A 12,919-nucleotide genomic window follows, 5' to 3' on the forward strand; every position below is an offset into this window, starting at 1 on the left:
CTCATGTTGGGGGAGTGTCTTAGCCAAGTAATTATGGGGGGATGGGTTCTAGGAACTAGTGCTAAAATAATCCCCAAGTCTAATATACTCTATCAGTGTCTTCCTCGACTCCCATGTACCCCTCACCCTCAACCGGAACTACCATCACTACGCAGGCAAGATACCACCCACTCTAATCTCCTCTACCACACAGATACCCCTCAAGTTTTATGTTACTTGTGACTGTTGTTCCCTTTTGATTTTTCTGTTATCTTGATTTCACCTGCATCAAAAATGTTTTAGGTTGGAATATATCTGCATGGGGAATGTATCTACAGGAAGGATTAGGGAGGAAATGTGTGTATATTGGGGAGAGGGTAAGCACCAGAAAGTAATCTGATGGTACCCTCTTAGATGGTTACTCCAGAGTTCTCTTAAGGAGAATGAGATACAAAACCCTCTCTTGGGGGACTTCCCTGGTGCTCCAGTGGTTAAGACTCAGTGCTTCCAATGCAAGGGGCCCGGGTTCCATAGCTGGTTGGGGAATTAAGATCCCACATGCCTCGTGACGTGGCCAGAAAAAAAAAAACCAACCAACCAACCAACAAAAACCTCTCTTGGAAGGAACAAACAAAAACATGTAGGCTCTTGGGTAATTATGTTGTGTTTCCACAGATATGCTAACACCACGTTCTCCTGCATTTTGATTTTTAGAAGCTGAAACATACTGAGAGTGACAAGCTGCAGGTACAGATTCAGGCTTACCTGGACAATGTGTTTGATGTGGGAGCTCTGCTGGAAGACGCGGAAACCAAGAATGCAGCTTTGGAGAGGGTGGAAGAACTGGAAGAAAACATCTCTCATGTAACTACCTCTCAGAAAAAGAAAAATGGCTAACGTTTCAGCTAGGTGCAAGGCAGAACAGATGTTAGCTTTTATGGCAGTGAATGAAAGGATTTGAAGTCTAGGAATGAGATGCAACTTGAGCTAGAGAGCGATCAGAAGCCATTCTGGGCTCTTTCAACGAAGGCAGATATGTTACTTACAACTAAGTGGAACCCATTGCCTTCGTTCACTGCTCAGTTTCTGCTGAGTCCAGATTTCCTGGCCACCTTAGTTATAAGTACAAGAGAGTTAGAAGATTGGCATTACCTGAAGAGAAATGCAACTAAAATATGTCAGTTTGGTGAAGAAGTATCTTCTTCTGAATGTGAGTCATCTTGTACCAAATGTGTCCATGCAAGCTGTGGACGGGCTGATCTAGTGTCCGCATGATGCGGGTCTTCACTTTCCTGCCTCATGGGTACTCAAGTTCTAAATAGCTTCATCTCAACAGTAGCATTTGAAATCGGCAAGTTTTCCCATATATCCTCTTCTTTCAAGAAGTGTCCTCTCAGTATAATGAACAGGAATATGGTGTGTCTTAAAACCCAAACAGTGTGAGGACCACATCCTTTTACTGAATTCTGATTGAAAGTGTACTTGATTGTGAAAGGAATTGTCTCTTTTTGGAGGGATGTGGTTTTTCTCTTTGAACGATCCATTTATTTTTCTCTGCATTTTCTTAGTTAAGAGCATTACTTGTGCTTAATGTCCTTCCTCTTTTCCCATCAGTCTGAAAAGGGGCATCTTCATGGCTTGTGGTTTAGCCAAGTTGCCAAAACCACTCCCTTTGTAAGTGCTGTGCTGACTTAGTTGGTACCTGCTTAGGGAGAGCATTTATAGGCTCTTCCTTTTTCTCTCTTCCCTTAAAATATTTATATTATATTCTGAACTTGGTCAGCGTAAATCTCCACTCTTCCTCCTCATCTTGCCTCCCTGATTTTCTTTATGTGTGATTATTCTCAGTGAGATGTAAGAAATCAGAAGTTGCCCAATTTTAGAGCCTTATGTGAAAAGTAACTTTCACTCATGGCTCACCCCATCTTTCTCTAAAGCCTTAGCGAGCATTGCATGACCATACTTACATAACCTGCTATTGTAGTAACCACCTGTTTATTTGAACTACCCCTCCAAAATGACTTTTATTATTTGGATAGTTTGAGTCAAAACAAGCAGTAGTATTTTTTCAACTGGTGACTTATAACAACAAAACCAAGTTTTCTGGGTCAACAATTTTCAAAAGCTTTTGCCTAATGGCCTTTTCTTAGGGAGGGAAAGGTGAGTCGTCCTCTTCCCTCACCTACTATTCTCTACCCTTGCTGGCCCCTGCAGAAATGGAGAAAGACACACTGTGTATGTCAAAACACTAAGGAGCTGACTTATGGGTTTTATTAAGGATCCCTTGTAAATGAATTCCACTTAGAAACAAGTATGTATTCAGCACCATCTTATAAATATTAACATTTTCAGAAAACAACTTGGGGAACACATGCAGGACTCTGCTGGGCCCCTAGTGGTCTCTGAGCTACACTTTCTGAAAACCAAGGACCTGATGAGAATGATCCTTTGTTGTGACACATCTTCCCTTTCAAAACTTTACAGTTGTCGGAAAAACTGCAAGACACAGAGAATGAAGCCATGTCCAAGATCGTGGAACTGGAAAAGCAGCTCATGCAGAGGAACAAGGAGCTGGATGTTGTTCGGGTAAGTGTGATGATGGCAGCCGCCCCAGGTGGGCATTGCAGGGAATGTGCTCTAGCTTTAGCCTAGTAGACGGGACCCGCGTATGTTCACAGCAGAGGGAGGCATGGATGCGGCATATTTACTGGAACCATTTCAGAGGTGAAACTCAAATGAAAAGTACACATAGTTAGGGTATGTCTTCACATGTGTGTGCAATCAAATGCTGGGGCTTCATTACTTCCTTATCACAGGTTTTGGGAGCAACAGTATTTTCCCATCTGGATGAGTCTGAGTGAATTCTGTGGATCACCCATTTGGTTGGAAATAAAAACACAGCATGGATTTAATTCATGCCACTTATTTATTTTTCTTGGGACTTGGACTTCTTCGTATTTCTTTGCTTTGCTTCTGCTTGAAACCAGGTTTGGCAGTTACCATGGAAACGGTGAAATCACAACATAGACAAGACCTACTGGCATTCACCAAAAAAAAAAAGGAGAGAGAGAAAGAGAAAGAAAAAAGTCAAAAGCAAAATCAATCCATTTTATTATCAGATAATTCCAGCTATTTTGTTTGGCTTTAGCATTGTTTTACCTTACAGGTCAGGTATTTATGGCGTGCCGTCCATGTGCTTGAACATAAAAACATCAAAATGCCTGGAGGGCTTTTAGGCAAATGGCTTGCCTTTACATGACCGTTAATGACATGACACATTTTATGTGATGGTTATCATGTCTGTGTGTGTTGCTTGATATTCTGACAGGTCCTACAGTTAACTCTAGGAAATTTATTTTCTGGCACTCCATCGAGACAGAGTCGTAGCATATGGACTCAATTCAAGTTCAGACTCTCAGATTATCAATAATAGACAGGGTGTGAAGAATGTTTCCCTACCTGCTGGAGGTTTGTGGTGAGAGATCACGTGTGTAAGGCCCAGCAAGTGAGTTCCATAAAATCCTTCCACAGGAACCTCTGTGGACCCCTTATAAAAGGAACCGGGACAGCCTTTGAATTGAAAATTGTAACTTCTTTGTTTTCTGTGAAGAACCTAGACAGAAATAAGGAATTAGTGGAGGGAAGCATTGGCCTGTTTTGTGAACTGCATTACAAAAGGGAAAATGTTACAACAGTTGCTGTCCTGAGCTTGGTCAAGGGGGCATTGTGAAGGCCAGAGAAATCCATTCAAAACAGTCAGCCCCTGGTTACTCATGAGTGGATTATTCCATGATTTGCAGATTTTTAATCCCAGTCTGACTTCCGTCCAAGTCTGATTTAGGGAGCTTTTGTCTACTGTTAGCTGATATGTATCTAGGAGTAACAAATGAATTTTAACAAAAGTGAAAAGAAAACATGCTGCACCACCAGAATACCCTCAGGATATTCCAAAGTCAGCTATAAAATTATTTTTGGGTCATCTCTGCCCTGTTCCTCTTCACCTGTGGGGAAAACTGACTTAGCTGTATTTATTAATGGAAAGAATTACCTCAACAGTAACAACTGCTAGAATGTATTGCATGCATTACCAGTGAACAATTGATAATGAATGGGACTTTATAAGTTCTGGCTGAGTTCCATAGAATTCCTATATATATATATATATATATATATATATATATATATGTATCCTTTTTCTTTTCTCCTTTTTTTTTTTTTTGTTATTTTCTTTATCTTCAATTTGCCAATCTAACGGTAACAGGCACAAATGTCACGTGAAGACCAACTCTTGACCATGGGCTTTTTTGCAGGAAATCTACAAAGATGCAAATACCCAGGTTCACACATTAAGGAAAATGGTCAAAGAGAAAGAAGAAGCCATTCAAAGACAGTCTACCCTAGAAAAAAAGATTCATGAGCTGGAGAAACAAGGGACCATTAAAATTCAGAAGAAAGGAGATGGGGACATCGCCATCCTGCCGGTCGTGGCTTCTGGCACGTTGCCCACGGGGTCTGAAGTGGCGGTGGGTGACTTTGTGGGACCAGTGACGGGGGCCGCCGCCTCGGGACCCTTGCCCCCTCCTCCCCCACCCCTGCCTCTGTCGTCAGACGCACCTGAAGCAGGTAAGAAGCCTTGGCGAGAGAGCTGAGCTAGAGCATTGGGATATCTGTACTTCTTTTTTTACCTGCGGTTCATCTATGTCCTTTGTCTGTTTCTGTTGGCATGTTCTTTTATTGATTGATTCTAAGAACTTTTTACCTTTTGAGATGAAGGGTATACGTCTTCATTTCACACATGGCGCAGAATGCTCCCCATTTGTCACCAAGGACATTTTGTAGTCTTTGGGGAAAAAACCCTTTGTCCTCCTCAGTGTTTGTTTTCAGGTCCTTTATGTACACATGGCATATTGCAGGAAAAACCCTTCCCCTGTTTTCAAAGTCAATTTGTTTCTTTTCTTTTGCTAGCGCGAAATGGTCCAGCCACGCCGCCTATGCCCCCTCCTCCCCCTCCCCCTCCCCCTCCCCCGCCTCCCCCTCCGCCCCCGCCTCCCCTCCCGGGTCCTGCAGCTGAGACTGTGCCGGCTCCCCCTTTGCCCCCCCCTCCTCCCTCTGCACCCCCGCTGCCTGGGACGTCTTCACCCACAGTGGTTTTCAACTCAGGATTAGCAGGTAAGAGCGCAGATTTAAGACCCAGATATTTAATACAAATACTCAACTGTCTGACCTCCAGAGGGTCCAGGCCATTCTTTCAAAGTCCAGGTCTCTTGTAAAATCACGTGTCTCCTCTTGATATAAGAACATTCCTGCTAATGCAGCCAGTAAAGGGGAAATTGTGCACAGGAGGCATTTTTCTTTCAGTAGCCTTTGTCACTCTTGCCGTGACAGGAAGTTCTGATCTCACACCGTCTTCCTACCTTTTCTCTCCCCACCTAGAGAAGGGAAGAGAGACAGGTTACCTTCTTAGGGATCAGTGCATTTTCATGGGTTCAGCAAACATGACAGTCCAAGCTCTGACACAGTGTGCTTTCAGTGCGTATGGCTATTTTCTTTGAAGGTATTTTCGATGGCATCTATAAAAGGGGAAAATACCTCTCTGTGTTAATTGCTTGATGTAGGCTTCCAGGCGTTTCTTCTGAGCATTTGAGGGCATCACAATTCACTACAGTGGAATTAAGCTTCAAAGGGAAGCATTGCCACCAGCAGTACCTTCTTGCCTTGAAATGCTCTGCTGCCCAGGATAGAATGCGGCATCCCTCCCTCACCAGAAATAAAACGGGGCGGGTGTGGGTGAGAGGAAGAGAGTTGCTCTAATGTCTTGAAATATAAGTTCTTATTTTTGACTCACGAAAATGAATTTTTCCTCTTTTCTAAAATACCGCAAGCTGTTTTCCCAGTCACGGAGTGTTTCCCTGGCGTTTGGAATTGCTCTGAGCTTTGCCAAGCCGTTCCTGTGACGTCAGATAATTCTGCTGCCTCAACCATTTCAGTCCCTTCATGAGGTCTCTTATTTCTGATGAACTAGCACTCTAATGGTCTCATTTCCAAGGCTGCAGTGGTTTTCAGAGCCTTTTGCCCAAAGTGTAAATGATGGTCTCAGCTGTAAACAATCTCCCAGTCTCCATCTCTTAGCGTGTCCATCCCATCAGCAGCTTTACCAGCCAGTCATTAGGACTAATTTATCCTGGTGACTGAAGCCCTTTTCGACACCAATAAACCACCTGTAACAAACATGTTCCACATCAGATCTGTGGTGTTTACTTCCACCCCAGCTCCTATAAAACTGTCAAACAAGATGCCTGTTCAAAGTCGTGTTGGCAGTAAACCAATGACTTACTTCGACCTTTCAAGGTCTCCCTCGTCTACCGCTTTCTTCTAAAACTTTTATTGCTTCTGAAGGACAAAAGTTAAAGGAACGTCATCATGAAACTGTTGGATTTTGAAATGTAAACAAACAGAAAACCTCTTAAGGAGCCCCAGGAATCTGTTACATCAACAGGCTGTTTTCAGTGATAGTGTCATTGCCATGTGCACCTGGGCCCACTGATGAGGCTTTCCCTGTAGCCCCTCAGGAGCGCTCGCCATGAGCGCGTCTCTCCTTTGGTCCTGCTTCCTTTCTCTCTGACAAAACCTAATGTGTGATACGGCCTCTACTTCCATTCACCTGGGCTCTGACTTGGACCTCAGAACTGCCTTGGTGGAGAGAAGAGCCAAGAGTCTCAGATGTGCACGTCCAGGACTCCCTTCTGAACGAGTCTTGGCCTCTCTGGTTAAATTTTTTCCTGGGTTCTTCCTACTACTTAATCTTTACAATTTGTTGGCTCCATTGATTGCCTCAGTTTTACAGTGTGAAACTCTGTGTTCAGTTGATCCCTCACTGCTCCCTTCAGGATTCCTACATTGGAAAGTTGTCCCCTTTGTGTCTTATGCAATTTGAAGGACTGTATGTGGGACTGAAGAAACTCCTCTTCAGTGCCGTAAGCGTCCATTAAACAATTACAAGATGTTGTGTTTTACAAGACATAAGGATTATAAAATCCTTACGAGTCTTTGATAGCTTGAGATCAGGCAGTTTCTACAAGGCCTTTAATCTCTTTTCATTACTCATCCTTAATTCGGCCGTTAATACTTAGTGGTTGTAACCCATTTTGTGAGATGCTTTGCCAGTGTATGTATTCAGTGACATTCTCTCTCTGGAACCAAGAGGCCAGACAGCATCAGGATGTCCCCATAGAGCCAAGAGACAGCTGAGATGATATGCCAAGGGCCCCCTGGGAAGCCAGAAACCTGTGACATCACTAGACCCCTAGATCCACAGGCAACTGGATGTCTTATCTCTTCAGCAGGCAATGAGCAAGTGTCTTCTTGGTGACCAAGTCAGGGGACCAGGAGGAGGTCCCCTGAGTTTATCTTGTGGATTTTTCTTTGCATTTTTTTTTTTTTTTTTTTTTTTTTAAAGGCTTCACAGAGGTGATATTTGAGCCAGGTTTTTTTTTTTTTTTTTTTTTTTTTAATTTTATAGCTACTTTATTTATTTATTTATTTATTTTTGGCTGTGTTGGGTCTTCGGTTCGTGCGAGGGCTTTCTCTAGTTGCGGCAAGTGGGGGCCACTCTTCATCGCGGTGTGGGGACCGCTCTTCATCGCGGTGCGCGGGCCTTTCACTATTGCGGCCCCTCCCGTTGCGGGGCACAGGCTCCAGACGCGCAGGCTCAGTAGTTGTGGCTCACGGGCCCAGCTGCTCCGTGGCATGTGGGATCTTCCCAGACCAGGGCTCGAACCCGTGTCCCCTGCATTAGCAGGCAGATTCTCAACCACTGCGCCACCAGGGAAGCCCTTTCTTTGCATTTTATACAGAATATATTAGTAGTGTGAAATGTGCATTTGAAGTGTAAGGCGTACCTCCTCAAATCTGTTAGACCAACCTGGTTCCCATTCCCCGGTCAGGTCATCAATGACAGACCCCTGGGTAGTCTGTAACCTTTGCTGTTTCTCTTTGGAAGAATATGCTTTGGAACTTCACAGTGAAAATTGGGACTTCAGCTGATTATTTTTTCATTAAAAAAACTTGTTTATATCTTATGGAATACTTAGCGCAGGTCAATATGGCTCTTTGGCAGCACTATAATGAAATCATTTTTCCCCCTTTTCTAAAAAAGAGTTATTTTTAAAAATAAAGTAATAAGGGCATCTTTAAGGCAGGTCTGAATGGAAATGAGTTTTTGGCTCTGTGCTGCCTTGTGAAATGTGTCCCAGAAACATGGAATTCTCTGCTAAGAGTGTGTGGACTGCTGAGCCGCTGAACACTAACCGTATCTAATTTTTCTTTTGTATTTTCTTTGTTCTTTCTGCTTCCACAAAAGACGGGCCCATCAAGCTTTTCTGTAGGTTGCTCCTCCCCGAGTGTGTTGAGTGTCTGCCATGTGTTCCTGTGGGTCACGCTGTGCCTTGACATCTCCACCCCATCTCCCATCGAGCCATTGCATTTGCTCTGTGTCTGCGGGGAGGTGTGGTGCTGGCTAGCTGTTGTGTTTCCAGGGTTGCCCACATGTTTTAGGTGAACCTGTAGAAGAGGTTATGGCCCTTTAAGCAGGCATCCTGGATTTCAGGTGCCCTGTTCCTTTCTCCCTGGGAAAAGGAATGTTTTTTAGTTTAGTTTTTAAAGTTGGATCTAAGGCCTCAACTCTAGAAGGATTTTAGGGGTTTTTAAAAATTTTATTTGTTTGTTTGTTTTTGGCCGTACCCCGTGGCACGTGGGATCTTAGTTCCCCAAGCAGGGATCGAACCCGTGCCCCCTGTATTGGGAGCGCAGAGTCTTAAGCACTGGACCACCGCCAGGGAAGTCCCTAGAAGGATTTTAGATTTATCCTGAGGGAGAGAGGAAGGCTCCTCCCCAGAACAAGGGAAAGCTGCTGGGTGCTGCTTTCCTAGTCCCTGTCCCTCTGGTGCTCAGTTCTCTCCACAGAAAACCCACCCACCCACCCATGCAGAGCCACTTCCTGTAGCTTGAACACTGGGAATGCGGTGCGTATCGTGGTCACCTATAGACCCTGCCTCTGCTAACCCACCCCCCCAACTCCCCAGTCAGAGTCAGGGCAGCCTTTCAGAAGAGAACTTTTTGGCCTGTGCTCTGATCGCAGGCTTATTCCTAATCTTGCTTAGAGAGTTAAAAGCAGGGTGACTGCACAGGGAGTTGCTTGTAGGGCGTGTCCTGAGGCCTGCGTTGTCTGTGGAGGGATGATGGAACCGGATGGCGCTGACCTGTCACCCCCGCTCCCGTCCACCTCCTCTCCCTCAACTCTGCAGAAGTGCCAGACTAGAGGAAGGTCTGGTCCTTGGTCCCCTGGAGGACATGGGCTTTCCTGGGTAGCGAGGACAGAAGTGGACACTATTGGGTAGTGGAGAGTAAAGTGTCACATTTGGTGGTGGAAAGCCTGTTTTGGCAAGAGCTGTGTTTCTGTGTTCCTGCATGCTTCTGTGTGGATCTGTCAGATGACATTCCCGCTGTTCACGTGGCCTTTGTAACTCTGGAGGAACGAGAGGCACTGTCTGTCTCCGTTTTTTCAGTAAGGCAGGCAGCCAGGTAAAAGCCCAGTTGTGTGTTCCATTTCTTTTGTTCTGCACTGAATTTCTTCTCCCTCCCTTCCCAAATAGTGTGGTGGGCATCCCTGAGACAGACTTAAGACGGTGAATATTTATAGCTAATTGGTTTGGGAAGACTTCTTTTGGTGTGTAGTTAATTAATGGAATTTTTAGTGGATTGCCTTTTTTAGCTCATTTCCCCAAAGTAAGAGGAGGTGGCACTCCCCCCACCCCCATCCCCTCAAAGGTGGGACCCTTCCTCTCTATTAAGAGGTTTTCAGTATTTTTAATGGGTACATTCTTACCTTCTAGTTGCACGTAGTAGCTGATTCCTGGGGAGAGGTTGCACTTAAAAGAGAGGGGGAGGGGACTGTGGCCCTTCTCCAGAAAGCAATACAAACCCAGATTTCTAAGTACCCCTTTTGTCTTCTTAAACATTCTGTTTTGGGCCATTTGTGGCCCTTAGTCTGTTTGGAATAACTCTCAACAGCCAATATCATCCCCATTATTGAAATCATCCACAGGAGTGTATTGCTCTGGCTGGAAGTCAGCCTTCTTGACATTTCATTCCTGGTGGTTTAAGCAGACACTATCTGCAGTCTCTGATCATCTTTGAAGATTTGTTTTGGAAATATGTGTTAGAGAACCAGAAATTTAGGATGTCAGAATGCAACTCACGTTCACCAATGTCAAACTAAGTGACACAGAGTATTTGCCCTCTCTTCTATCTAATAATGTAAAGAATAATTTTTATTTCTCAACTCTTTATTTGTCCTAAGCATTGTCCTGACACTGTGACTGTATTTCAACCACCCAGTTGCCTGCATTAAAAAAATAAAAGCAAAAACCCCAGCTCTTAGGCAACTGTAACACACTGTTGTATCAAATGATGACCTCAAGTTGCCCTGGCCAAAGTGTTGCGTGATGTTTTCTATATTTTAAAACACCTGGCCACCTCTTGCCAGCCTTCCTCCAGTGTTAGAGTGTCATCTGCAAGGACTGTTGTCTGATTGTTCTCGAGGGTTTTGGTGGAATCTTAATTTCATTCTCTCTGACTCTGTAGCTGTGAAAATTAAGAAGCCAATCAAGACGAAATTCAGAATGCCAGTTTTTAACTGGGTTGCCCTGAAGCCAAATCAGATCAATGGCACAGTCTTCAACGAAATTGATGATGAGCGAATTCTGGAGGTATCTTTCTCATTGGTTGGAAACAAGGGGCCCTCTCTATGCAGCAAAGCCAGAATGGGTGCTGTGTTAACCTGAAAGTTTCTGCAATAAAAGCTAGTGTTTTAGGTGTCTTGATGTAAAGAAGAAAAGGAGAATAAAATTGGATGCTATTTTGTAAGGTGCTTCTAAAAATATGTTTCAAAACTTATTATCCATTAAAATGGAACAGTTTTGAACATCTTCACTGTATGTCACAAAATGTACATCTGACACAATCTCTGCCCTTAATTTATAAAGGGGCATAAAAACCCTCTATTGAACTATAAGTGAAAAAGAACTCAGTAATCACACCTACTAGGTGGTTTGGTGGATAGTTTTAGTCTGTGCTGGCCATCTGTACAAGGCAGTAATTGAAAGGCAATTGAGTTAACTGGTTGGAAACAGTTGTCTACTTTAGACATTTTTGTCTGTATATGTGGCATAAGTCATACAACACTAACACAAATAGAGAAATAGAGCAAGCCATGGCCAAAGACTTAGTAGTATCAGTACTTAGTAGAAAAAGTAACTTCTTTGATGCTTACGAAACTGTCTAAATGGTGGCTTCCTGACTTCATTTTTAAGTATAATCTAATTTGCCTATTTCATTCCTCTCCAACCCAGGACTTAAATGTAGATGAATTTGAGGAAATATTTAAGACAAAAGCCCAAGGTCCTGCCATTGATCTTTCTTCAAGCAAACAGAAGATAACGCAGAAGGGATCAAACAAAGTGACATTACTAGAAGCAAATAGGGCTAAAAATCTTGCCATAACTTTAAGGAAAGCTGGAAAGACTGCGGACGAAATATGTAAAGCTATTCATGTGTAAGTTCAGGGCATTCTGAAAGATTATATCCTAGTAAATTTAGAATAATAATGGTAACGCTGAAGAGGTGGACCAGAAATGACCTTCGGGGGTGCTATATTAGAATGAGTAATTAATTGTTTTAGAAGAATAACAACTGGATCGTGACATCGTTTATTATCTTGGTCTGTTCTCTTATATATGCCTGCAGCAATGCTTACATAAAAGGAAAGTTGAGAGAAGTATTGCAGATGCTAAGAAAAGGGAGAAAATATCAGTTTTCTGTGGAGTATCTAAATTTTATCCAGATTCGTTGAGTACAAATTTGATGGCATTTGTGGAATGACTCAACTCAACGCCAGATGCAAATAGGAGACAGAGGCATGTCTTAATTCATAACAATAGGAATGTGATTCCTGTTGCTGCTTAGCACTTTCAGGGCATCTTAAAGCAAGTTTAGTTCTTTTTTTAATCCTTGAACTGCAGAGAAGGCATTGATTTTATTTACTCTTCTATTAGAAGACTCTTTCTACTCTTTGAGTCATGGTGACTTTCAAATATGATGTTTCAAATAAGGATGTTATTAAATGTTTTAGGAACTAATTCATCATTAATTGGTATTTCATAAATTTTGATCAGAGATTCTTAAGGGAGTAAAAGACACTGAGAAATCATTTGTTCCAGTTTCATGTCCTCAGCCAGGATCATAAACTAGTAGTTTAGTGCACCCTATCATCTGTTCTGATTTCTAGTGTTCAAACCTGATAAGAATTCTGGTTTTTAATATTCACATATCTTGTTTGTCATGATGACTAAGTGTAATTCTATTACTGAACGAAGATTGTCCAGAGAATAGAATAGAGATTGTAGCAAATACTTCTTTAGTTCAGATTGAGTATAGGTCCACAAAGACTGAGTATTCCCTCAAGGGATGTATGCATTTAAGCCAAAGCATCCATATGGTACAGGCATTTTGATGCATTTTTTTTCTAAAGGAGAAAAAATATCCCAGACTTACTGGTTTAATTGAAATATTTTACAGCGTTCACCAGATATTCTGTAATTGTGTGTATAATATTATATCTCCTTAATTAGCAGTACTTCACATGCCTAAAAAAACATGTCCTTGAACCACTTAACCACCAGATACTTCAGCTTTCCTTCTGCTTCTACCTGCTGTCATTTACTATTGATTTCTAGAGGCTTAGAGCTATACTAATAGCCTAAAAACTGAGCATGGCAGTTGTGATAAGGTCCAGGTTTCCAGGAAGGACCGATGAAAGTGCTTGATGCACAGTCAGGAGCCAGCACCAAGGGACATGTTCACATCTGTAGACACCGTCCAGCTG

General features: G+C 42.9%; 1 protein-coding gene across 7 annotated transcripts in view; it reads left to right on the forward strand.

Annotated features, from left to right (window-relative positions):
* FMNL2 (formin like 2) overlaps positions 1–12,919 on the forward strand; it is a 312,348-nt gene that overhangs the window by 281,759 nt on the left and 17,670 nt on the right. For 4 of the 7 annotated variants that reach the window (XM_057551490.1, XM_057551492.1, XM_057551488.1 and 1 more), the window contains exons 12-17: positions 694–843; positions 2,464–2,565; positions 4,290–4,602; positions 4,945–5,148; positions 10,621–10,745; positions 11,388–11,590. In XM_057551490.1, coding sequence (XP_057407473.1) covers positions 694–843; positions 2,464–2,565; positions 4,290–4,602; positions 4,945–5,148; positions 10,621–10,745; positions 11,388–11,590 — 1,097 coding nt within the window. Of the gene's footprint in view, positions 1–693; positions 844–2,463; positions 2,566–4,289; positions 4,603–4,944; positions 5,149–8,338; positions 8,360–10,620; positions 10,746–11,387; positions 11,591–12,919 lie in introns of all 7 variants that reach the window. The other 3 variants (XM_057551489.1, XM_057551486.1, XM_057551487.1) reach the window with 1 other exon arrangement.

This window comes from Balaenoptera acutorostrata, chromosome 8 (genome assembly GCF_949987535.1).
Source record: "Balaenoptera acutorostrata chromosome 8, mBalAcu1.1, whole genome shotgun sequence".
NCBI classification, from domain to species: Eukaryota; Metazoa; Chordata; class Mammalia; order Artiodactyla; family Balaenopteridae; genus Balaenoptera; species Balaenoptera acutorostrata.